The sequence below is a fragment of the Nycticebus coucang genome, chromosome 3 (genome assembly GCF_027406575.1).
Source record: "Nycticebus coucang isolate mNycCou1 chromosome 3, mNycCou1.pri, whole genome shotgun sequence".
Lineage (NCBI taxonomy): Eukaryota > Metazoa > Chordata > Mammalia > Primates > Lorisidae > Nycticebus > Nycticebus coucang.
In genome coordinates, this window is record NC_069782.1 from 159992311 (window position 1) to 160018468 (window position 26158).

A 26158-nucleotide genomic window follows, 5' to 3' on the forward strand; every position below is an offset into this window, starting at 1 on the left:
TTGCCATGGTAGCAGCAACCTCTGGAGTCATAGCACTTCCAAAGATGCTCAGATCCCCCAGGTTCACACACGGACCCAGGACCTACCAGGCAGGACAGGGCTTATGTCAGTCAACTCACTGTTTACCACAGCTGACTTTGTGACACAGAGTTGTGCCTTGTCTTCAGAGGTGCATGGGAAGAAGGAGAGTTGCCTAACCTCTGAGCTTCCTTCCCGTGGCCCTGAGGAGGACCTGTGGTTTTGAGGCTGAGTGCTAGGACTAGCTTGCAGGGGAGAACAGGCTTCAGCAGCTAAAACCTCCACCCCAGGAAAGGGCTGAGTGCAGAGCATGTGGAGAACACACAGATCTATGTGGAGGTGGGCACATGTACATGAAGGGGCACACATGCCTGTGTGGGGGTTTGCACACACATACATGGAGGGGTGCACATTCCTATGTAGAGATGTGCACATGTACATGGAGGGACACACACACGTACATGGAGGGGCACTCAACGCCTATGTGAAGGTGTGCATACGTGTATGTGGAGGACACGTAGGGGATACACGTGTATGGGGAGCACGCATATGTGGAGGGGTACACATGCCCATGTGGAGGTGTGCACACATGTGTACCTGGAGGGTGCACTCCTGTATGTGGATGTGCTCACACATGTGGAGGAGTGTGCACACATATGTGGCACACACTGTGCACCTGTAGTTCCCAGGCTGCTTTTTGGAGACTGCCAGCACCAGCAGGCAATGACTGGTGATTCCTTAGCAGACGTGAGACACTATTTTCAGTGCCTGTGTAGGGAGAGTGGTTTTTCTAGTCCGCGTCTCTCGGGTTGGAACCTGTCAGTGGTTGGCATTTGAAACACAGTGTTGGAGGCAGGTCTGGAACACATGATGGTGCTTTATCATACTCCATGTTTCAATAGAAAAAGCAGCACAGTCCCAGCAGCTGCTGCGTAGATGGCACTTCTGTGCACCGTGCTGCTCACTCAGTGCTGCCCGCAGAGGGGGCTCCCTTCTCCCACTCAGCAGTTGGGATGCTGGAGCACAGACAGGCTCAGAGACGCTCCAAGTCACATAGCTAATGTGTTTCAAAACCTCGATATGAGCAGGTAGTCTGGCTTGAAGATCGGTGCTATAAACATGATTCATTTTTTCCTTTTTTTTTTTAAGAGTCTCACTGTCAACCCAGGTAGAGTGCAGTGGTGTCATCTTAGCTCACAGCAACCTCAAACTCCTGGACTCAATTGATCCTTTTGCCTCAGCCTCCCCAGTAGCTAGGACTACAGGTGCCTGCCATAATGCCAGCTGACTTTTTCTAATTTTAGTGGAGATGGGGTCTAGCTCTTGCTTAGGCTGTTCTTGAACTCCTGAGCTTAAGGGATTCTCCTGCCTTGGCCTCCCAGAGTGCTGGGACTATAGGCATGAGCCACTACCCCTGGCCTGAAAATCTGTTTCCACTGCCTTGGCAAATAATATATATATGCACACACACACATATATATACATATACATGTTTGTGTTTACAAATATGTATAATAATGTCAATATACAGAAAGTGCCAAAAATGTATGCACAATTTAATAAACAACCTGTATTAAAATTGTAATACTCATCGTATACCGATAACTCATGTTTGAGTGCCTCTTGTAATTGCCTCCTTCAATTAACAAGGCGGGAGGATCCCTTAAGCTCGGGAGCTCAGGAGTTCACTGGTGGCTTACTACAATTTTAATACCATTTTTTCCTTTCTTAAAATGTACATGCATTTTTTGGCATCCTCTGTATATAAAATACTATGTTGGCAGATATAACAGTAATATCAATGACAATGTTTTACAAATGACCTACAAGCCTACTGCACAGTGGCTGTGAGATCATACATGTGCGTGTACATTTTACAGAGCTGATCCGTGTGTACACGTGTCATCTTCCCTATGATCCTGCTGCACAGTGGCTGTGAGATTGGACATACGTGTACACATTTTACAGAGCCGATCCATGTGTACATGTGTTCCCTATGATCCTGCTGCACAGTGGCTGTGAGATTGGACGTACGTGTACACATTTTACAGAGCCGATCCATGTGTACATGTGTTCCCTATGATCCTGCTGCACAGTGGCTGTGAGATTGGACATACGTGTACACATTTTACAGAGCCGATCCATGTGTACATGTGTTCCCTATGATCCTGCTGCACAGTGGCTGTGAGATTGGACGTACGTGTACATATTTTACAGAGCCGATCCATGTGTACATGTGTTCCCTATGATCCTGCTGCACAGTGGCTGTGAGATTGGACGTACGTGTACACATTTTACAGAGCTGATCTGTGTGTGCATGTGTTCCCTACAATCCTGCTGCACAGTGGCTGTGAGATTGGACATGTGTGTACACATTTTACAGAGCTGATCTGTGTGTACACGTGTCATCTTCCCTATGATCCTGCCTCACTGTGAGATCATGCATGTGCACATTTTACACAGCTGAATCGTGTGTATACATGTCATCTTGTATCTTGGCTTATTTTTGCATCTGGATCAGAAAGGCCTGAGTTGAGCAGCACACGGTTCCTCAGTGGTGGGCACCAGGCTGGCTGGGTTGTAGGTAACACCACAGCAGGCGTCTTCGTGCCTCTTTGACTTTGCTTTTAATTACTGACTTAATGTGAGCAAGACCAAACTTGGCTTTGCTGTTCACTCAATGAGCAGGCAGATGCCTGGGCTTCTGCAAGCCACATGGTGCAGTGGACACTGGAAAGAAGCTGAACACTGAATGTGGGGTCTGGGGGTGAAGCTTGGGGTCAGAGGACACCTGCTAGGAGAGTGTGTGCTCTGTAGCAACATAGGAGCTGCTCAGACACCCTCCAGCTCTGGAAACTGCCTAGCTCTTTTCTTTTGATTCTCTTGACTACTATTTTAATTCTTTATGGATGAAATTTGATGGTGGTAGATTTTTTAGATGCGCTTTTTGGGTACATCATGTTTTAATTCTCTAATTCTCTCCTGTCTGTGGAAGCAATTGCATCTTCAGAGGAACGTCCTCTGCGTGCTCCCTAAAGATTTCTTTCAGTTGCTGCCAAACCTGACTTGGCTGGACCTCCGGTATAACAGGATCAAGGCACTGCCTTCCGGGATTGGGTCTCACAAGTAAGTTGTATGTTTGTCTTTGCAGATTTTAAAAATTTCCTCTTTAAAGTGACTTAGTGCTGTTTTGCTGCTTGCCTTCTGCTCTCTGTTGAGCTCCTACTGCACAGAAGAAGGTCTTACTGTAATAGTATTTTTAAGCCCGGCTACGGGGTAGGACTGCTGAATGTGCCAAAGGCACTGGACTGGGACCGTGGAGGGGGTGACTGGTGCCTTGAGGAACGCGGCAGCCAGTATCCACCAGGTAGCGCATGTGGTTTCGGTAACATCTGATTCCACCTCTGACTCACCTCATATGAAGCTGCCTAAGCGTCAGAAACGCATCTGGTGAGTTAAAACCAGTGACTTTGTTCCTGAGGACTCCTGTGTACTCCATAATAGTTCGTTGTAAATAATGAGAAATTCTTCTCACTTTGGAAAACTGGAAACCGCCAAGCCAGCATGTGCTGTCCAACCTCATTCCTACCATCCTGACTTGAGGTGTCCTGCACTTCCACCCTGACTGCAGCCCTGCCCATCACAGATGTGCCAGGCTCATGTCCTGCTTGCACCCAGACCTTTGGTGCTCACGCCCTCTGTGCCTGGGTTCAGCCTCCCCTCTCCTCTGATGTTACTGCATTGGGCAGAGGGAGACACTGTGCACAGGCCCCCAGGGGGTGTGTTCATGGCGGGTGAAGGGATGGTGGGGAGGCTGTGAGAGGAGGTAGGGTGGGGACTTGAAGCAGGGGCTGCAGGAGGGGAGGCCAGGACTTATAGGCCACAATCTCTATTTTGGATTTTATTTTAAAAGGAACAGGAAGTATAGGAGGGTTTGAATGAAGGGGTTGTATGGGACATAGCTTTGGAATCACTCTGTAAGGAGAGGAGGTCCTAAGGGTAAGGGTGGAGTGGGGAGACTGGCTGGGGTCTGCTGTGCTGCCCACACTGGAGGGCAGCTGGACGCGGCAGGCCTCACTTGGACTGCTGAGAGCTGGCAGGCCTACCACCCAACTACTGTGAGTAGCTGTGGGCATGAGTGGTGTCCAGGGCTCCCCTAGGCCCTGCATAAGGAATCTGTCCCTAAAGAGACATGATGGCCACCGTGGGACAGTAGAGTGGAGGCTTGTAGAAAGCCCTTTGTTCTCCCCTGAACTCATTGGTTTTAAGGGTGTTTTCTAGGAAGTCAGTGTATTTTGCCATATGTGGTAGTAAGAGAAGGTGTCCAGGTGTGCCGTGCCATCTAAGGCTCCATCTCCAGTGATAGGCCACATCTCGAGCTCAGGAAACAAGCAGGGGGTCTTCCTGGAGCCCCAGGGGCTCGGGGTCTGCAGGGGGGGCCTAGACTGACAAGGACGAGGAGGATGCTCTCCTGTCCCTGCTGCATAGGCTGGTTGTGTGGTGGGAGCTTCACACTCTGGGCAGTTCCCAACCCACCCGCACTGCTTGGCCCTGGACCGTGGGGGTCTTCCAAGCCTGCAGTTCAGGGAGATTTGGGGAAGGATTTCTTCTTCGCAAGATCATCATCTCTGAGGCTTAGAATAACTGAGCACTTTTTGTCCACAAATTGTTTTAGTCTTAGCATTCAGTTCCGGAGGGTAATTGCTACTCAGAGAGAGTAAAAATAAACTCAAGCCTGTCCCTATAAGTACTGTTCATTTTCCTAAAATAAGTATATGGCTCTCAAATTTTGGAATTCTTTGATTTTGCCAGTCAAAGCCAGCTACTTAATGTTTAAGATACAATTTTATCTTTGATCTATAACCCATTATATCATTAAAATTACATTGGCTTGCTGAAAAGCTAAAACATATTAGAAATTTTAGGTAATTACAGGATTTTTAAAAGGCTTATACTTTTTTAAAAATGTAATTAAAACAGTGACAGTATTAATATTCTCCCCGTTATAATGGCCACTGAGGTCCCCCTTAAACTTGCTGCAGAGAGAGACTTGGAAAAGGTAGGTCGGTTCCTTGGCCTCCACAGGCAAAGAAGCCCAATTCAGTATGTAAATTTACGTGTTTGATTGAAAAATCAGTGAAGTGTAATAATAATCATTGTAATAGTATTTAAGGGATTAACACCTATGAAGTATCATTTAACGTGTACACAGTAGCATATTACCATGTAAGGTAGAAAAATCCCTTATATACTTTGAAGTTAGTAGTTGGTGGCCCCTGCCTCCCCACCCCACTGACCCCCTGCCAGCTTCGAGGGTGGCATTAGAGATGCTTTGGCTGCCCTTCTCTGTCCTCCTCTGTCCTTGTCGGCTGTTTCTGTATTAGCTAAATTAAAAGCAGCCTAAACCAAAAACCATGAGCTGAAGTAACAACATTGAGAAGTAGTCCAGTTTTGAGCACATCAAAATGTGTTCAGTTCCTAGAGTTTATTCCCTAAAAACTTCAGTTAACAAGGAAAATCCAAAAGGGAAAGAGGATAAAAAAATTTCTAGCCCTTAAGAAATTGGATTTTCCTTTGGGGTTACCAATTAAAAAATTAAACATGATTTAAATAAAATACTAGCATCTCAGTCTTATGTCTGTAAAGTCACATATTTCTCTTTCACACCTCTGAGACCCTTGTTAGCTATGCTATTGAATTTTAGTTTTTCACCTTCCGAGGCAGACTGAGACTTGAGATGACTCCCCTCTTAAATATGTTAATTTATCTGTGGAATATGTGTGTGTGTGCCCAGTTGCCTATCAGTGTGACTGTTCTCTAAGAAGCCTGTATTGGGGAGGAAAGCTGCAGAGGTGGGACCCAGCTGGGCTCGAACTCCAGGCCATGTCCCCGGGTTATCACCGGTTCTAGCAGTGCCGTCCAGCCTCCTGTGAGCCGGAACTATGTGTGCTCCTGGGGACTTCAGTGGACGGGGCTGTGTGTGCTCCTGGGGACCCCAGTGGAGGGAGCTATGTGTGCTCCTGGGGGCGTGTGTGCTCTGCAGCAGCAAGGCCTTTTCTGCAGGGGTAGATAGTTGTCACTGAGCTAGAAGCAGCCAGCTCTGCCTGCTGGAGTCCCTGGGCCCTCCTGGACTCTACTGCTATGTCATTGTCACTGGGCAGAAGGGCAGCATGGTGGTTAGTGATGCAGAGGTTCTCAGTGGGTCTTCAGAGAGGCTCTTGGGGAAGCCCAGTGTGTAGAGGCAGGGTGGACGGGTTAGGAGCCTTGCCTTCTGCCAGGGAGGTCCATGAGAAGGAACCCTCAGAGCTCAGGCTGCAAGTGCATCCAAGGAGCCAGGGTGTTTGCAAGCTTTCATTTGAGACAAACAAAAAGATCTCACTCTGTCACCCAGGGTGGAGTGCAGTGGCGTCATCGCAGCTCATTGTAACCTCCAACTTGTGGGCTCAAGTGTTCCTCCTGCCTCAGCTTCCTGAGTAGCTGGTACCACATGCACTTGCCACCATGCCTGGCTGATTTCTTTCATTTTTTTTTATAGAGATGGGATTTTACTGTGTTGTCTAGGCTGATCTCAAACTTCTGGACTCAAGCCATCTTATCTCCTTGGCACCTTACTGGGCTTATAGGTGTGAGCCTGGCCTTTACAGGCTTTTTCTGCCAGATTTCAGCTGTCTGAAATCTCTTTCAGGCAGAAAGAGAAATTGATTGTCAGTATGCCGTGTAGTGTTCAGGACTAACTGAGAAACAAAAAGTATAGTGGAACAAAAGATAGAGGTTAAGAGTTTGATTTGAAATATTGATTTTCCATTATTCAATTAATCCATTGCTGTTGGGTGCCTTTACCTGCCCTTTCTGTCCTCGTGCCTATACACAGATGTGTAGTAGGATGTTAAGTGAAAGGAGGGCCTCCTGGTTTCACACCCCCAAGTTGAGACACCAAAGGCCTTCGTGTGGATGATCCGTCCCTGGGCAGGGTGGGCACCCTGTGCAAAAACTGTCTCCCAGATTTGTGCCCATTTTAAGACACCAGGATTCCTCACCACACGCCTTAGGAAACACTTAGATGCAGCGAGGTTGTCACCAGAAGTGAAAGCCCAGAGTAGGCTTCTCAGCTGGGGGTGAGTCTGCCCCTAGGAGACCATTGGCAGTGTCTGGGGAGGCCTGTGGTTGGTTGTTTCATCTGGGACATGGGTATCAGTGGCGTCTAGTGGGGAGAGGCAGGAGGTGCTGCCAGCTGCCCTGCACTGCACAAGAAGCTGCACAAATGAGAACAGCCTGGTCCCAGACGCTGGTAGTGCTGAGGCCGAGGGAGGCGCCTGGACCCCAAGGCATACAGCCATGTTTGCTGATGGCAACAACAGGCCGTGTGCGTGTCAGGGTATGAGTCTGTATTGCATTTTCCCCCGGAGGAGGAAGGATAAAGAATTCTGATGGTGTGTTTTGGGGATGTTAATTCAATTTTATGTTTTTTAAATTTTTTGTTTTGTTTTAAAGGCATCTGAAAGCTTTGCTTTTGGAAAGAAACCCCATCAAATTGTTACCTGTGGAGCTGGGTAAGTGTTAAAACAATAAAACAAAAGATGATTTTAAAATGCTGCCATTTGAAGTATCAGGCATAACACGGGAGAGTGAGCCAAGGGATGGGTAAAGCCTTCTCTGCTCTGACTCTGGGAGTCTAAGGCAGCACAGCTCTCAGAGCTGTCAGAATCTGACACGCACTCAGGTGTGGGACGTCAGTGCTGTGGGTGTTGACAGGGGGCGCCTCGTCCCCCAGCACGCTGCTGTGCCTGTGCCCCTGGCTGGCCCTGCTGTGCAAGCTCCACACTTAGACATCCCCAAACAATACATTGTTTAAAGTGCTCTCCTTCTGAGCTTTAGTAAATTAAATCATACCATAGGTGTTCTTGGTGGTTTCCGTTTGTGTTCAGCTCTATGATTTTGAGGTTTATCTGTGTGAACATGTGTAGCTGTGGTTCATGCATTTTTCTTAGTAGTAAAGAAGGAGAGAAAAGAAAGTAAAAATACAAAGGAGGAAGATAATTTTGCCCATTATGCCTCCGCTTCGTCTCATAGGTTTCTGCTCTTCCATGTTTTTGTAAGGTTTGATTTGCTATTTTTTTCTAGCTTATTGAGTTGGAAGCTTGAATCATGGATTTTAAATCATCCTTTTTGATAAATGTATTTACAACCATAATTTCCTACTGAGCACAACTTTACCTGTGCCCCTCATGTTTTATGTTTTTATCATTCAGCTCAAAATGTTTTCTAATGCACACAAACTGTGGAATGTGTAGGAATGTGTTGCTGATTTACCAACAATTAGAGATCTCCCCATTATCCTTCTGCTGCTGAGTTCTAATAAATGCTGTTTGCTTAGGATTTCATTACAATAAATGCACACGCTGTGTGCCCCAGCCTCTAGTCGCTGGAACACCCCCCCTCGCCCTGGGAAGAGCTTGTGCCTTGAGTCAGCCCCACCCACCAACCCTCAGATGCAAACACTGTTCTGATTTTTTTTTTACTGCCGATGAGTTTTGCCCATTTTAGAAGTTGGTGTGAATTGAATTGTGTCGTATGTGCTCACTTTTGGACATCTGTTCCTCAGTGTAAAGTCTCAAGATTGATCCACGCTGTTGCCTGCATCAGCAGACTGTTCCTTTTTGTCACTAAGTGCAGATTTACAGTGAATGTTCCACATTTGTTTTTCTTTATCCCAGTCTCCTCTTGACCATCTGTATTATTTCTGCTTTGCATCACAAAACTGCTGTGAACATTATGTACAAGTGTTTTGTGAACGTGTTTTTATTGCTCTTGGGTTAATATCTAGGAGCAGAGTTGCATGTCATCAGTGAATGTAGTTGGTGAGAAGTTGCAGACTCTGTTCAGAGGGGCTGTGCTGTCCCCACCAGTGATGTTTGGAGTCCCAGTTGCTCCATGTCCTCGCCCACACTCCATGTTGTCGTTCCTTTAATTTCTTGTTCTCGTTGGTGTGTTCTGGCCTCACTGTGTGTTTCCTGGTGGCTGACACTGTTGAGCACTTTGTCCCGTGTTCACTGAGCCTCTGCGGTGTAGGTGCAGCCGTTCTAGCCTGCATGCTCACTGTCCGCTGTGTCCTGTGATTCTCTGTGGTTTTACTTCCAGCCTGTCTGTGTTCAAGCTGTATATAAATGTATTTACAGTACACTGTAGGCAATACACAATTTGGTTTTGCTTTTTATCCAGTCTGACGATCTTTTAAATGGAGCATTTACTGAATTTAATATGATCATTGATGTAGACGGGTTTAGGGCTATCATTTTACTTTTTGTGTTCTGTTTTGTCTCATTTGCTTTTTTTGTTTCTCTGTTTCCACTTCCCGGTTAACTTTGCACCAGCTGGGTCTTACTGAGGCTTTCATTTTAATTTATTTACTGACTGTTGAGCTATAATTCTTGAATTCCTTTAATAGTTTAACGGTAGTTCTAGGGATTATGATGCAGTGGACCCTCCAGAGCTGACCATCTCCCCACGTTGACCTCTTCAAGTTGACCCAGTTTTCATAGACCAGCCATGCCCCAGGCGTACTTAGTGGAAGGCTGACTGACCTCTCTGTACCCACCAGCTCTGTAAGTTGCATCTTGGCCACTTGGACTGTGACACACACTATTATTGACCAGTTGAGTCCACTCTGCACCAAGGAACAGAAGGTGTAGGCTTAGCCCCTTAGTGGTATTTTTTTTTTTTAGTGTAAATTCTTTTTTCATGTTTTGTCATTACCACTTGTTGGATTAGTCCTGTTGTTTACCATGTGTTGTGGAAGATTTTCTCAACATGAAGGACTGGTCTAAATTGTGGGTACATCCTATAATTATTGAAAAATTTTACAGTTAATGGAGACGTGGTGGCCCAAAGGAAAGAACTCACAGAGCTGACATTGAAGGAAAACATTTATCTACATTTTCTGGAAAACAGTAGCCAAAGAAAGACAGTAGAACATTTTGGTGTTAGAGAGACCACAGTTAGCAACATTCAAAAATGTAAACATGGGAATTTGGAGAGATTCATGGTGAAAGTAGAGACCTATAGTGGAAAAAGAGGAAAACCTCCCTCGATGAAGTCAGTGAAGCCACAGGAAGCTGGTTCACACCAATGAGGGCAGGTAACACCTAAATCTCTCGCCAGTGATCTAAGAAGCTGCTAAAAGATTTGCTCAGAAATTCGGGGTGACATATTTCCAGGTGGCACACAATCTCCCAGAAAGTCGTGTGTGATGGGTCCAATGAAGGTCTAGGACAGCGGCTCTCAACCTGTGGGTCATGACCCACAGGAACTGTATTAAAGGTCCGCGGCATTAGGAAGGTTGAGAACCAGTGGTCTAGGAGGAGTTGTGAAGAGTTCACTAGAAAGTTCCTGGACTTCACCAGAAGCTTCAAAGGTGACGACATCTTTAACACTCACAAATTTAGACTCTTCTTTTTCAAGAGATTTGATATGAAGGGTGACAACATAAAAGCAGAAAACTTTCCAAAAAACATTTTACATTCTGCTCCCTCTGGCTCAACCAGAGGGAAACTAAAGCCCTTGGTGACTGATGCATCAGCAAAGCCACTTGCATTCAGGACCTCCCTGTCACTTGGAGATCAGACAGATGCACATGGATGGCTGGGGCCCTGTCTGGGGAGTGGGTGAGGGGCAACAACGGAGAAGTGAAGAAGAAAGGGTCTGCTCCACTGACAGTAGACAGCTGTCCTGGCCACCCACAGGTGAGTTATCTCACAAATGTGACATTGAAATTCCCACCTCCAAACATGACCTCAAATATCCAACCTCTTGACCAAGTCACCATCAAAACATTTAAAGTGCATGACCGAGCCCAGCTCCTGGAGTGGGTCATCACTGAAACACCAACCTGTGGTCCCCCTGTGGGGGCGACCTCGCCTGCTGTATCAGTTAACACTCTGGACACTGTCCTCTGGGTCAGTGCTGCTTGGAGTAAAGTTCAGCCAGAAACGATGCAGAAGTGTTTCAAGAAAGTTGGATTTGTCACAACCTGAGAGTAGGATGTTTTGACCCCACCAGACAGTCCGTCTCCCAGGGCAGATTTCACAGGAGCAGACTTGGAAGGTTTCATTACAATGGATGGGGTGGTGACCTGCAGTGAACCTGAGCCACACTGACCGAAGTACAGACCAGGTGGAAGTGCGTGACGCAGCTGATGAGGCGGAGGAAGCAAGGTGGGGAGCCACAGACACTGCGGAGACCCCACAGGAAGGGGGCCAGGTTCCTGGTCATGTACGGGAGTCGCCTGCTGAGGGAAAGCGCCCTGGTGTACCGAGTGGTGTGGCGGCGTCCAGGGGGCTCTCTTACTACGTTTGTAAGGAGAATAAGAGACAGACCAAGACTGAGTCTTTTTTTCAGAAAGAATGATTAAACCATGAGAAAAGAGCAAATGATTTTGTAAACATCAAATGGACTTTGTATGCTACTGAACATACGATTTTACTGTGTTTTGATCGTAGTGATTTCGTATGATATTTCTAAATAAAAGTTGCACGTGAAAGTGAAGTACATGGCACGTATCACTACAGCAAGGCCTGGTTCCTCGTGCCGCCCACCTCCGTATGTTGACCAGCTTGTCACAGTTGTTTGGGTGTCACCTTGCAGAGGTTCCACTGTATCCGTCTGTAGTGTTAGTATGTAACTGCTGTCAGTGTTGTGACACGTCATACAGAATGGAACTGTCTTGTGACCGCGTACAGCCACTCCTTTGTGAGCTCCTGTCTTAGGTGTCATGACGACGTGTGTTATAAACGCACTCTGCAATGTTACACGTTTTGCTTTAAGTAGTCATGACGTTTCTTGAATATTTAGCATTCCTGGTGCTCTACATTCTTTCCTGAAGATACAGATTTCCATTTGTATCGTTTAAGTTCAGACTGAAGAATTTCCTTTGGTATTTCTACAAGTGCGTAAACTAGAACTGCTTCTCTGCTCTCATACAAGCAATTGACAGACACGTCTGTGGCCAGCCATGTAGGGACCCCTACATACCAGCAGGCAGCCGGGTCTGCAGCAGATGCCAGCAGGGTGTCCCAAGTCAGTGCTGACATCTGCCCAAAGCGAGTGTTAGATCCCACAGGTTGAGGCTCAGTCTCACAAGACCGCCCCTCCTTCTCGCCAGTCACAAATGTCACTTCAAGTAGGGATTCCCACCACCCCTTCTTTGGATTAATTTTCTAGAGTGACTCACAGAATTCAGGGAAACCCTTTACCAGTTCGTTACAAGGGTATTTTAGAGGACATGAATGAAAAGATGCCTAGTGTATGGTCTGGGAGGGACCCAAGCTCAGGAGCCTCTGTTCCTGTGGAGTGGAGGTGCACCACCCACCCCCCAGCATGAGAGAGTTCCTGCACACTCCCTGAAAGCCTCAGAGCCCCATTCTCTTGGGCCTTCTGTGGGGACATCCTTGAATAGGTGTGACTGAAGCATCAACAGCCATGTAGAAACTGGACAGAAAGCTGTGACCCATACCAGCAAGGCCCATCTGCTCAGACGCTTCCTTCCCCTGTGCAACCTCCTCCCTCCAGGGTGTGGGTAGGACCTCTCTGGAGTGAGATCTTTTGCCCCATAATCTGATTGGAGTCCCGCAGTGGTAGTTTATGTAATCTACTTTTCCTTCTGATCGTCAGGTCGAATAATTTTTATCACTCCATCTTCTAGTTCGTTAATTGTTTTTTCTCCCATCTCATATCTGCTGTTGGGTCCCTTCAGTGAATTTTTCATTTCAGTTATTGGAGTTTTCAACTCTGGAAGTGCTGTTTGGTACTTTTATATAATTTCAATTTTTATGGACATCTCATAGTTGTTGAATCATTTTATTATGTTTTCCCCTAATTATTTAAACATGGTTTTCTTCATTTCATTGAACATTTAAATGGCTTTGAACATACTTTGAAGTCTCTGTCTGCTAAACCAGACATCCGTGCCTGCAGTGACAGTAAGCGGCAGCTTACTTCCCAAGTAAAGGCACATCTTCGTTTTCTTTTTAGTTCTTGAAGTTTTTATGTAGAAAATGGAAATCTTCGATAACATAGCAACTTTGTATTCTAAATGTCAAGTGGTGGTCATTGTTGCTGCTTCTGTTTGTTTTGTTTTATTGACTCATTAATATAAATCCATTGCAGAATATCTCCTCTGCAGAGTTGTGTTAAAGCAAATCTCAGGTGTCCAATATATCATTTTATCCCAAGTGCTGAATAGAATCTACTTTTAAAATTTGAGAAGTTACTGTCTTGTCTTACTTTTGTTCCCTAGAACGGTGTGTGAAATGCTGACAGCTTTTCTTCTCCGTGGCAGGGAGCGTAACTACGCTCAAAGCTCTGAATTTGAGACACTGTCCTCTGGAGTTCCCTCCACAAGTCATAGTGCTGAAGGGTCTGGCCGCCATCCAGACCTTCCTGCGCATCTGTGCAGTGGAGCGCTCCCTCCCCAGAGACCCCGCCTCGCAAGGTTTGTACAAGCTATCTACTCAAACTTCATTAAAACTCATGTCAGAGTGTGTTAAAATTCAGCCTGTCTTCTCTTGAGTGAAGTCGTGTCCTTTGCTACACTGTTGCCATTTCTGTCCCTTCCCCTTGGTTCTGTGCTCCCAGGTAACGTCTCAGTGCTCCGCAGGCAGCCCCGGAGTGGGTTGTGGGGCTGGCTCATGGGCACAGGAAGCTGTCACTACCTCCAGGACACAGCAGGCTTCAGGAATTTTCAGTGTTCAATTAGACAACTATTTGAAAATAAGTACAGTGAAATGTCTCTTATTCTTAGCTAAGTACAAGAAATTAGCATAAAGACTGCTTTTTTGTCCAATCACCTTTTTGGTGGTCACTCACTGAGTCCATGTTTTCAGCACACTGACCAAGGAGATGTTTCCAAATGCTCGTGATATGTTCTGATCTTGGGTAGGCATCGTGGTTACACTCAGAGAAAACAAAGTAAAATTGAGATAAGTGCTCACCAAGGAATTAAATATTCTGAAATATTAAGTTCAGGATTTCAGAATTCCACTAATTAAGACATATTTTCTATTCTTAAGAAAAATTTGTATGTTTGGAACCCTTAGCCAAGACAGTAATGTGTGGGATACGGTTAATATATGTGAATAATCAGGTCTTTACAATAGTGTACTTGTACTAAAGTACATTTAGAAATAGCTTTCAATGATCTAGAGCAGGCGTCCTCAAACTTTTTAAACAGGGGGTCAAATTCACTGTCCCTGAGACTGTTGGAGGGCCGGACTATAGTTTAAAAAAAAATATATGAACAAATTCTTATGCACACTGCACATATCTTATTTTGAAGTAAAAAACAAAACAGGAACAAATACAATTCACACTGCTTCATGAAGGGGCCGCAGTTGGAGGACACCTGATCTAGAGTCACTAGTTGACCTCTCTCCTTCATTAGCTTTTTTGTAGAAGCGTTTCTAACAAGGGTCTAACAGGCCTTCCATTGTGCACTGAAGCTGTGCAGGTCTAGGTGCCCTGGAGCCACCCGGGGAGAGCACGCCCGTGTGTCCACGGGTCTCTGGTCTTTACATCTGGTACCCAAGCCTCCCACCAATGGTTGCTGTAACATCCCCTCAGGGTTTTAATCAAGGGGAGGAGTCCAGGGAAAGAAGATTAATTACTTTTTGGCTACAGAGGAATAGAGAGAAGCATCCTTTTTTCAGTTTGCTGGTCCCTTTTGTAAACTGAAACTAGTGGCTTTATCTTTTCTGCTTTCGTGTTTTGTTTTACTTTAGTATGGTTTGGTTTTTCCATGAATGCCTTTGAGAAGATTCTCCAGGGACTGACTCTTGGGTACTGGGTGCCCTAAGGAGAGGCGTGTTAGCTGTAGGCAGAGCAAAGCACTGAAATGGCCTAGAGAGAGAGAGAGAATGTGGGCGGCATTGTGTCCCCATGTAAGCTGGCCAACGTGAGCAGTAACAGTGTGCTCAGTCTTGCCCTTGGTCCATGGCCGGTGGCCCCAGGGTGCAGGGCTGTGCCATGTTGGCCGTATCTGTCATGTCTCTTCCTTGATCCTCAGAGGCAGCTCCTGAAACAAGGATTTAAGAGCCAGGTGCTCTTCTGGGCACCAGAAGAGGCCTTGGGGAGTGAGATGGGGCACAGCCCAGGTGCCACCAGAGCCTAGCTCTGAACCCTGTCGAACTCGGGCCCTGCCTAATTCATGGGTTGATTGGCACTGTCCCGAGGTCCCAGGGGATTTGCATGTACACACTGGTGCCTGTGAGTGAGTGTCCCTTTCGGACACCATAGGTAGTAGGTAAATACGTTTTCCTTTCTAATAGTTAACCTATAGCTAGAGATGCCGTGTTTAATAGTCAACAAAAGCATCCCCAAACAAGAGAAGCAGGCATAGTGGGCTAAAAATGAGTGAGAAATAAAAGTCCTAATAGGGGTAGCCACCCTTTTCTCTTTTCTGCTGCACATTGGAAGAATAAGAGTTGTCCTGGGGCACACAGTGTGTCTGCAGACACTAACAAGCTGCTGAGCTGAGCACAGGTCCGTGCATACTTTTCTGATGTCCAACACTGCAGACAAGCGAAATAGTCTTCAGATCTACACACGCAGCCGGCTGGCCACAGGCCGGACACTCCAGCATCTGGAGGAAGCAGAAACGAAGATTAAATGCTGCAAGACTGTCTCATGCCACATGTGAGACACTGTCCCAGAGCAGCAGGCCTGTGTGTGGAGGCTGGTGCTCTGCTTCTGTGCCACTGTGGACACGTCCTGGGGGACCTGGGGGGCTGTTTCATAAACAGGCTGTTTGTGAGGCTTGCCGTGGAGTAGGTCTGCCTCCCAGTCCTCTCGTTTTCCTCTGTCTCTGAGGGGCGGTGTTGACTGCTGGCTACTAAAATGGCATTTCATTCTGCCAGAGATGCCACCAGTTAAAATGACGTTCCTAAGCGGCCTTCCAAATCCTGCCTTGCAACTGCCTGAAGACTATGTGCTTAAGGGGAAAACGGCTGTCTCTCAGGACCTGAAGGGGGCCCTGTTGGAAGGCAAGTTGAGCTTCCTTCCGCCTGTGGATAACCTGGACCCACGTGAGCTGAGGAAGTCGTTGGACTCAGCGGAGCACTGGCCCAGCGAGGAGGAAATCAGGCGATTCTGGAAACTCAGGCAGGAGATTGTTGAAAATGAAAAAGTCGAGGTTCTTGAGAATCAGCTCCTGCCGGCTAAATTGCCACCAAATCTCACGGCAGCATTAAACAGTGAGAAAGAACGTCCGAAGCCAAGACACATTTCCAGGTAAAACTTAAAAGCAAAAGGGTATTTTCTTGATCTTTGCAAATTTATGGTAATTTGATTATCTTTTAAAACATTGCATCTGAATTTTAAAATGTTCCCCACACTGCCATCTTTCACTGTCAGTGAATACTAGCCCTGGGCTTGTGGTCAAAATTGCCCAGGTGCCGGGGGGAAAAAGACTCAACAGGAAGTTATGAGAAAGAAACACTCGGCTCACGGGCGGCAAGTGCTGTGCCCCGTGTATGTGTGTCTGTACAAATACAGAGAGCGCAGCAAGCTGCCACAGCTTGTGAATCTGAATTGTGTGTTTGAGAGGGGACGTTACCACATCCAAGGGCACAGAAGTCATCTCTTGCGATGGAGAAATCTTGGTGGCCGCCCGCAGTGGTTTGAGGCCCTCCAGAGCTCTGCCCTGCAGACAGTGTAAACAGAGGCACTGTGGTCTGGTGCTAAACCATCCTGTTACCTCCACAATACATCTGGAAAGGCTGGGCTGGGGGCATGTTAAAGGCAGGTGGGAAGCCTCTGCAGGAAAGGGGTTAAGCCTTTACCACATTGTCTCAGGTCCTCTGTAGAGTTGCACGTTTTAAAAATAAAAGAACCTTTGAACATCACTAATAGGTCGCACCTGGAGCAGCTCCCACCCGGCTTGGCCTCAGGCCTGGGGCTGCTATGACGTTCTCAGTACACGTGGGAAGGGTGGGACTACAGATACCTGCTCAGCCTCAGCACGGACGATGAGTGGCTGGCCTCCAGGGACGTGCCACCTGGTGTGAGCACTTGGACGTGGCCCGTGAGGACGTGCTGCTGGTGTGAGGCTGTTAACCAGGGCAGGCCCCTCTCCGCTGGCAGGGGCAGGACTTCCAGCTGTGTTTCCTAAGCCAGGGTGAGAACGCCTAGTGTTCTGGAATATGAGGTCTGACAATTAAGTTTTCAAACTCATCCTGGAAAAAGTGCTGCACACTTCATTGCTTAATATCACTGTAGTCACCTTCGAAGTTCTCCCCTTGGGGAGCTGTACCAGAGCCTAGTCCCCCCTTCAAAGCAATTCTGGAACTCTTTTTCTGGAATGGCCACCAGAGCCTTTGCTATATTACCCTTCAAGTCCTGAATATCATCAAAATGTCTTCCTTTCAATATTTGCTTTATCTTTAGGTAAAGAAAAAAGTCATTGGGGATCAGATCAGGTGAGTAGGGAGGGTGTTCCAATACAGTTATTTGTTTGGCTAAAAACTCCCTCTCAAACAGTGCTGGGTGAGCTGGTGCATTGTTGTGACACAAGAGCCATGAGTTGCTGGCCAAGGTTTTCAGTTAAGATTTTCTAACTTTCTCCATCAATGCTTAACTTGGTCTGCTATGTTTTTCACAGTCGGCCGATGATTTTTACTCACAATTTGATGCATTTTTTTCAAACTGACGGTGTTTTTGTCAGTTCTACTTGTTACTGACCACCCTGACCTCTCTTCATCAGTGACACTTTCTCTCCCCTCAGAAAATCATTTAGTCTATCTGTACACTGCGTTTTCTTCATGGCATTCTCCCCATAAACTTGGATTAACATGTCCGTGATTTCACTTCCACTCTTGCTTGAGTTTAACAAGAAATTCAATGCTTGTTTGTTGCTCTAATTGAAGCTCTGACATTGTCAGGACAGCACACAAAAGTGTAATAACGATCGCTGCTCAGCAGGACACCACCACACGTCCACACGTACACAGCTGTGAGACACTGGTACACCAGGGTTAGGAGCACTCGCTGAGCCGTTTGCACAGTGCTACCCACGTAAGCACATGGTGGCAAGTTCATGAACTTAATTGTCAGACCATGAATGGTTCAGAGCCACTGTTTCCACCTTGATGTTTTAACAGACAGGAGTTTTCATGGAGAGAAATACCAGAGCGTGCCTGTCGGTTCTCTTTGCACAGGTGAGAAGAGGGCATTCCTCGGTCACTGGCTGTCCTCTGTGTCCTGGCTTCCCTGAGGGGGACATAACAGCTTTCCCGGGCTAATCATGCTTACAGAAGCCAGGCACATCTCTGCGGTCCTTTCTGTGCCCTCCCTCTGACTCCCCTGTCCCTGGCACTGGGATGTCTGGCCCCATGTACCTGAACTCTGGCTGCTCCTGGCCCCAGCTTGCTCCTTTGGCCTCTGTCCAGGCCAGACCAGGACAACGTGTCAGACCAGCCCACCCAGCACTCCGCTGCTGGGGTGTTTTCCTGACACCGTGGCTCTTTGACAATTTGGGGCACTATCCATTCATCGATATGTTTCCTAGAGTTAACCCAAATCAGCCCTTTGAATTTCTGCAGGTGACTGCAGTTGGCAGTCACCATTTCGTCTGCTGAGCAGTTGAACCACAAGCCCAGCTATTACATATTAAGTCTGTGTTTGGGAACATAGTGTCTCATACAGATAAGAGTTAACCATCACAGGGTTTTGTTAAATGTTCCTAAAAACCTGGTGTAATTTTAGAAGGAAGATCCCCTCCTTCAAGAACACCTTACCTCATCTCTCATCATCATACCAGACGGTGATTCAAGCAAGAACACTGGAGGAAAACCGGAAGGCAACCCTGGGGCAGCTCCGGGAGAAGCAGGCTCCGACAGGGCAACAGCGGCGGCGGTGAGTCTTGGGGTAGAAGCTGTTCCTTCCTCTCTTCTCCCGGCACTGGGTCTGTGTCCCCTTCCCTCAGAAGCCGAGCTGCACTTGCCCTCTGCTCTATGGCTCTTGGGCGAGGGACCATCCCATTCTTGTCTACAGCCACTGAGGCTGCCATGGGGTCGGCGCGGGCGGCAGCTTCTTCATGCCAGTCTGCCCAGGCCTCCTCACTTCCCTGCCTTCTGTCCTGTGCTCTCCAATTTCTTCCTTTGCCTCAGTACTTCCCTCCTCACATCCCCGCTCGGTCTACAGATCTCCCTAAGGAGCTCTCTTTAGAAATAACAGGGTCCATCAGTGACCTCCCACTAGCATCCCCACCTCATTGGGGATGTACTGGTTGGCTCGATGGCTGGAGGCCTATCCTCAGTGTCTTCTCTGTCCTCCAGCTCCACTGATCACCTGGCTCCACCCCGCTCTGGGCCTCAGAAGGCCGGCCAACATGGACCACGTCCACAGTGCCCCCGTACCCCTCACCTAGTAGTTGGGTTCGGCCAATGGGGGCCCCCCGCAAGAGTCCTGGGAGGAGGGGGAGAGCGAGAACCGAGTCTTTCTGTCCCCGACCTCTCTGAGAGCTGCCTGGCACTGACCGAGTCCAGTTTCTCCCCGCTTCTGGGTTCTGGCAATCCGTCCTTCCCTGGTCTGTTCCAAGTGCCAGGGGGCAGCTACAGCCCGGCCATGACCAGCCCAGGGCTCCTACACTGTCTCTGTGGTTCACCTGCCCCCTCCCTCTGTGAATAAACCCTCCTGAAGCCGTCCTGAGTGTGCCGTCTGTTTTCTCAGGCGCTTTTGGTGCAGACTGTGCCATGCACAGGCTCTGAGAGGCTCCTGGGCTCACTGACGCCCAGGTCGACCTCGTAGTTAGTTGTCCTTCCTTCTTTAAAAAGGTGGGTGATGTTAAGCCTGTGTTTCCTCTTGACGCGCAGGGAAGAGGCCCCCTAACTGCTCATGGGCTGCACTGGGAGGCCGACCCTCTAGGACATGGTCACCTGGTCACAGGCCACAGCTGCCAGGGCCCAGGGAGCCCCTGCAAGGCTTTCCTGAGCTGCCGCAGTATGTGCAGAGCGTCCCACAGGGCAACTGTATAGGACTGGGCCCTCCCTCTGGCAGATGGTCCCTTCTCCCTCGTTTCTGTCCATTCCTGTGCTACTTTCTGAAACCAGCTGACCGCTCTGATCCACCCCCTCCAGATGAGCACTTTCCACCCTCGCCACCCACTCTGCCCTCATTCTCCTGTGAGTCCCATTCCCTCATCGGTCTCATGATTGGGGATGTGCAGCCAGGCCCTTCATGCTATCCCTGCCCCAGACCCTCAGAAGTCCCCACAGTGCTCCCACCCAGGTGTCAGACAGCCTGGACATGGTTACTGTCTGTGTTGAAAACGCTGAGTACAATGGCAGGTAGACCCTGCCTCCTTTATTTCCTGCCTCGAGTCAGCCGCCTCAGTGAGCAGTTTGGGCCTGCTGTGAGGGTCTAGACTCCAGGCCCATCTTCCTGTCCCCAGTTAGCAGTGTCACCCTTGTGCTTCCTGGGGCCTGCCATGGAGGTAGCACTCAGTGGAGCCCTCATCCAGGAGCATGGTGAGGCTGACACAGCCAGTGTCCAGTGGAGCATGTAGGGGGGCCGGCTCAGCCAGGGCTGGGTATCCCAGACCCATCCAGGTGGGTGGACAGGGTATAGCCTTGGGGAGGGAGGCTACTGAGAGTGCCCGTGCCTCTAGGCTGGAGCCCAGGCAGGATATAGGCAGCTCTGGAAGCCTCTGACCCTCACAGCACTGACTCAGTGGGGGACAGAAGCAGCAGGTGCCACCCAGGAGGGCCGAGCTGCCATGGAGAGGAGAGCAGAGCTCAGAGAATGAAGTGTCTGGGGATGCCCAGGGGTCCGGACCAGTGGCGGAGCCATCTTCTGGGAAGAGGGGACAAGAGGACAGGGCGGGCCAGGGGCTACACTGCAGCATGAGGGGATGATGGCAAGTGGCCCTGCCCTGCCTCAGACCACAGACCTGAGACGCTGCTGCGGGCACTCCCAGCCACTGGGATCAGCGACTGCCCAGAGAGAAGTGGACCTGTCAGGGACAGCCTTTCAGACCCTCTGCAGACAACCCTTACATGGACACGTACGTGCCCAGCGGCCAAGCATCCCCCAGACTTAAGTGTCGGCACCAGCAGGGGCAGCTACAGGAGGGTCCTGGAGCCTTTCCCTTGGGCGCTGTGTCTGGGGCCAGGCTATTGGCAGCACCAGTACGTGCAGAGGCATAATGGCTCCCAATGGTCCTAGCTATGCTCACAATTCATGGGGAGGAGATTGCTGTGTCTCTGGTCTCACCCAACGTCCCAGCGTCCCCCCAGGAGAAGCTATAAGACACAGGTAGACGTGCTGGTGGCCTTTACTTGAAGCTGCTGGAGTTTTTGATATTGCCTGTGACATGTCTCCCCAGAGACTGCAGAGTGCAGCGGGAGTGGCAGGAGCAGGCCCAGGTGATGAAGAAGCACACAGGAGCGCTCAATCAACGCCTGCCGCCTCAGAAGATTGTGGTATGGTGCACTGTGGGGCTGGGGCTACCTGGGGACGGGGGGTGACCTGGCTCTGGCCCCTCACCTTTCCACTGTGTCTGTGCCATCCCGTGGGATGGACAGGCACCATACTTGTCCTCAGAGGACAGCGAGGCCTGGGGAGGGGTTCACCTGCTCCAGGCCTACACCCGCTAGGGGTGGCACTTTGGGCCTGGCCTTTGGAGTTCACCTCTCAGTTCACTGTGCTTTTAGTCTGAGGAATTAGGTCCTCAAAAAGGGAAGGAGCAGAGGGGTTAAGGGAAGAGCTTGAAGAATAAAGGCTGTGATAGGAGGACAGTCCCAGGGAGGCCAAGAATGGTGGCCTTGGTGGCCATGTCCCTGAGACAGGCTGTGGCTCTCATTCTGTGTGGCACAAGGTGCTCTGAGTGCAGTATCCTCTTCTCTTTTTCCCCAAACCATAGGGGGATCTGAGTCCAGCTAGGCACAGGGTAGGGGGCATGGAGGGGTGGGGGCCACCAGGGGCCTGCTGCTCTCCCTGCAGGACATTCCAGGCTGTCCTCTCTGCACCAAGAATAGTCAGCCTTGCTGCTGGGGTCTCCCACCCCTGGCCCACAGACACTGTGGTGGCAGTGCCACCTCCAGCCCCAGCCTGTGTCCCTCCCTGCAGACAGGTCATAAGCAGGTCTGACTGAAGAAGCTATTGTCAGGAAACATAAATTTGTTCTCTGAGAGGTAAGCCAGGGCCTCAGCACCAGGCTGGCTCCTTGAGCCTTCACTTTTCCTGTGGTGGTAAGATGGTATCAGATCACCTCACTTTTAAGAAAGATATGCTTGGCGGGTAGGGTGCCCGGCCACATACACCCAGGTTGGCGGGTTCGAACCTGGTCCAGGCCAGCTAAATAACAATGACAACTGCAACAAAAATACAGCCAGGCATTATGGCAGGCGCCTATAGTCCCAACTGCTTGGGAGGCTGAGGTAAGAGAATCGCTTAAGCCCAGGAGTTTGAGCTGTGACACATGGCACTCTACCAAGGGTGACAGAGTGAGAGACTGTCTCAAAAAAAAAAAAAAAAAAAGGAAAAGAAAAAAGAAAGATATGCTTAAATTCTACCCTGTCAGCTCCAGCCCTCATGCAGGCTGCTGTCTGACCCTGTCCAGTGTGCGTGGTTTTGCCTGGAGGTTGCTGGTGACACAGATGTAGTCCATTCCTTTAACATTACACATCATACCATGCTGAGTTTTCACTTTTGCTAGCATCTTTTTTCTAATATTCCTTATACACAAAATAAGAATATGTATCTTACCACTTCTAAGAATAAAAGTACTTACACAATTAAACAATATTAAGAATGCTTTCTATGCTTTGTTATAGGAAAAAAAAAAAAAGCAATGATTTCATTGTCAGCACACAAAGATAGCTAAATAAATTGCCACCTCCAAACTATGAATTACTTATGTGGTCATCAAAAAGGATGAGTTACGTACGACATCTGCCAACCTGAAAATATCTTGAAGAACTGATTGTACGTTTAAACAACGCAGATGGTAGAACAATGCACAAAAACTCTTTATTGGTCTAGAAGAACATACCCCAGCTTGCTGGCTTTGTGGAGAGGGAGGGAAGCATGGTGTCACAATGAGTGAACCTCCTGGTTGTGCTGTTTCTTAGAAAAGATACATGTTTTTAAACACTCACCTACCTATCATGAGATTGACAAGTTCAGCCACTGAGTCCTGAGTGCCTGTTCTGGGTGGAGACGGACGGGGGCGGCCCTTGCATGGTAGCACACACTGGCAGGAAGGTGGACGCAGCAGCAGCAGCAGCTGCAGGGACAGGAACCAGAGGCCAGTGGGCAGGCCCCAGCCAGCCACTGTGTGTGCTCCCTGCGGTTCTGCTGCTGCCCCTACCTGGGTCTGTCCAGCCCCAGAGATGAGCAAACTTTTTTTTTTTTGTAGAGACAGAATCTCATTTTATGGCCCTCTGTAGAGTGCCGTGGCCTCACACAGCTCACAGCAACCTCCAACTCCTGGGCTTAAGCGATTCTCTTGCCTCAGCTTCCCGAGTAGCTGGGACTACAGGCGCCCGCCACAACGCCCAGCTATTTTTTGGTTGCAGTTTGGCCGGGGCTGGGCTTGAACCCACCACCCTCGGTATATGGGGCTGGCGCCTTACCAACAGCCACAGGTGCCGCCCAAGCAAACTATTTTTATGGCTCAAAATGCTATAGCCAAAGCCGGGGAACACATTTGTGCCAAAATGTTGATAACAAATAATGAAGAATAGCTGCAAATTTATTTTAAAAATTTAAAGAATCCAGTAGGAAAAATGGGCAGAATATGTGGCAGTTCATAGAAAAAAACATCCAGGTGACCGTAGATACTTGGAAGATAGCAGACGGTTCACAGAAGAGAACGTCCAGGTGGCCGTAGATACACCATGGGTGGCAGATGGTTCACAGAAGAGAACGTCCAGGTGGCCATAGATACACAGTGGGTGGCAGACGGTTCACAGAAGAGAATGTCCAGGTGGCCGTAGATACACAGTGGGTGGCAGACGGTTCACAGAAGAGAATGTCCAGGTGGCCGTAGATACACAGTGGGTGGCAGACGGTTCACAGAAGAGAACGTCCAGGTGGCCGTAGATACACAGTGGGTGGCAGACGGTTCACAGAAGAGAATGTCCAGGTGGCCGTAGATACACAGTGGGTGGCAGACGGTTCACAGAAGAGAACGTCCAGGTGGCCGTAGATACACAGTGGATGGCAGACGGTTCACAGAAGAGAATGTCCAGGTGGCTGTGATACATGGACATGCTCGGCCTGCTCCAGGGGTGCTGTATGGGTGTCATGCAACCAGCCGCTGCCAAGTCAGCAGGAGGATCAGGTGTGGACAGAGTGCTGGAGGTCACAGGGCGGCTGCCAGTGTCGCTGTGGGGAGAACATTGGTCCAGGTGAGGACACGCTGGTCCTTGTACACCTGGGGTACACATGCAGGCAGGCATTTCTGTTCGAAGATGTGTATTCTGGTATTTCAGCATTGTGCTGGAGGTGAGTGTTGAGAAATGAAACTCAGAACTTGTAGATGCGTGGTGGGGGAATGTGAAGGGTGTGTGTGGCTGTGGGGTCGGGATGCTGGGCAGGACACAAGAGGGCACGACAGTCCCACGTGTGGCTCGTGGCTGCTCCATTGGAGCCCCCGTGAGCCAGGGGCACTGTGGGACCCTCAGAGGTTCTGCACCCAGTTGCCCTGCCTGAACCTCAGCCGCTGCAACCACACAGTCACACCCGTGCACATTTCGGATGGGGCAGCAAGGCTGTGGCTGCTGAGAGCTGCCCAGCGGAGGGCCCTGGCATCAGGTCCCTGCGTCCACCGCTCGCTAATCATGGAGCTGTTCTATGGCAGTAGTTTTGCCAGTGATTCTTGAACGCATGTTCTAGGTAATACAGGCACATGAAACACAGTGGAAAGCCTATTCCAAGCCGCCAGATGGCATCACCTGAATTTCCCCTGTGCTGCTGTGTGGGTTTTTCCGGCAGCTCAGCTCATGTCTGAGCACATCCCCCATGCTCTGCTCTGGGTCCCCCATGATGTGCTGTGGGTCCCCCATGCTCTGTTGTGGGTCCCCTGTGCTGTGCTCTGAGTCCCCTGTGCTCTGTTGTGGGTCCCCCGTGCTGTCCCCTGTGCTCTGTGTGGGTCCCCGTGCTCTGTTGTGGGTCCCCCGTGCTGTATTCTGGGTCCTTCGTGCTATGCTCTGGGTCCCCCGTGCTGTCCCCTGTGCTCTGTGTGGGTCCCCCGTGCTGTGCTCTGGGTCCCTCATGTTGTCCCCCATGCTCCACTATGGTAGTAAAGTATGGCTGTTAGGCTTCTTTCCAAATACAGGATCTGCTTTTACTATTTTTACGAAGAGAATTAAATGTCTGACTTTAAAAGAAAAAATTCCTACTGGACTCAGCACTCGCTTTCTGCTGGAATAATCTTTGGAAGAATCAATTAGCTGGACGTGTGCTGACTGGAAGCGAGTCAGTAGAGCCAGCGTCTGCAGCCTGCACCCACAGGGAAAGTGGGGGCACCTCCTGTCTCCTAGGGCCAGGCATGTTTAGAGCTGACCTGATGGAGCAGACAGAGAAAGCCCCAGCCCTGGGATCCACTCAGGAGGGACAGCAGACAGACAGTCACAAGACGTCCTTCCCCTGATTTAATCCTGCAGGAGCCCTGTAGTGGGGAGCATCCTTCCTGCCTGTCCCCTGCCCTCACACCTTTGTTCTGACAAGCCTGAGAACACACAGACCCCCCAGTGCACTGTGCACATGAGCATGTGCATGCCCGGACCAAGGGCCTCTGGGGTCAGGGAGGGGTTGGTGTGGCTCTCTGGCTCTGCACTGGGGGCTGCAGTGCAGCAATGGTCTGTCCCTTGGGGTGTCAGCCCCTGCCATCCAAGCGGCCCATCCTGGCAAGTGAAGAGTCCCCCAACCCCCAGCAGGAGCTGCAAAAACAGGTCTGGGCCCTGTGGCAAGGTGCCCGGTACCAGCACCTGCAGGGAGCTGGTGGCCTGGCTGGGCCCGAGGACACACGTGGCCATACAGGTTCAAAGGGAGAGGAGTGAGCTGCCAGTGGGTGCATGGGGATCCCCCAGCACAGTAAGAATGGGCACTTTGGTGATTCTCAAAGTAACCCGGAGGGCTGAACCTGCTC

General features: G+C 49.3%; 1 protein-coding gene across 7 annotated transcripts in view; it reads left to right on the top strand.

The window, feature by feature from the left end:
* The window catches only part of LRRC27 (leucine rich repeat containing 27), a 39838-nt gene that overhangs the window by 3970 nt on the left and 9710 nt on the right, over nucleotides 1-26158 (top strand). For 4 of the 7 annotated variants that reach the window (XM_053584417.1, XM_053584415.1, XM_053584414.1 and 1 more), the window contains 7 exons: nucleotides 3014-3144; nucleotides 7510-7568; nucleotides 13352-13504; nucleotides 15924-16296; nucleotides 18165-18221; nucleotides 18769-18918; nucleotides 19341-19703. In XM_053584417.1, coding sequence (XP_053440392.1) covers nucleotides 3014-3144; nucleotides 7510-7568; nucleotides 13352-13504; nucleotides 15924-16296; nucleotides 18165-18221; nucleotides 18769-18918; nucleotides 19341-19692 — 1275 coding nt within the window. In that variant the 3' untranslated portion in view covers nucleotides 19693-19703. Of the gene's footprint in view, nucleotides 1-3013; nucleotides 3145-7509; nucleotides 7569-13351; nucleotides 13505-15923; nucleotides 16297-18164; nucleotides 18222-18768; nucleotides 18919-19340; nucleotides 19704-21388; nucleotides 21683-26158 lie in introns of those variants that run through there. The other 3 variants (XM_053584420.1, XM_053584421.1, XM_053584419.1) reach the window with 3 other exon arrangements.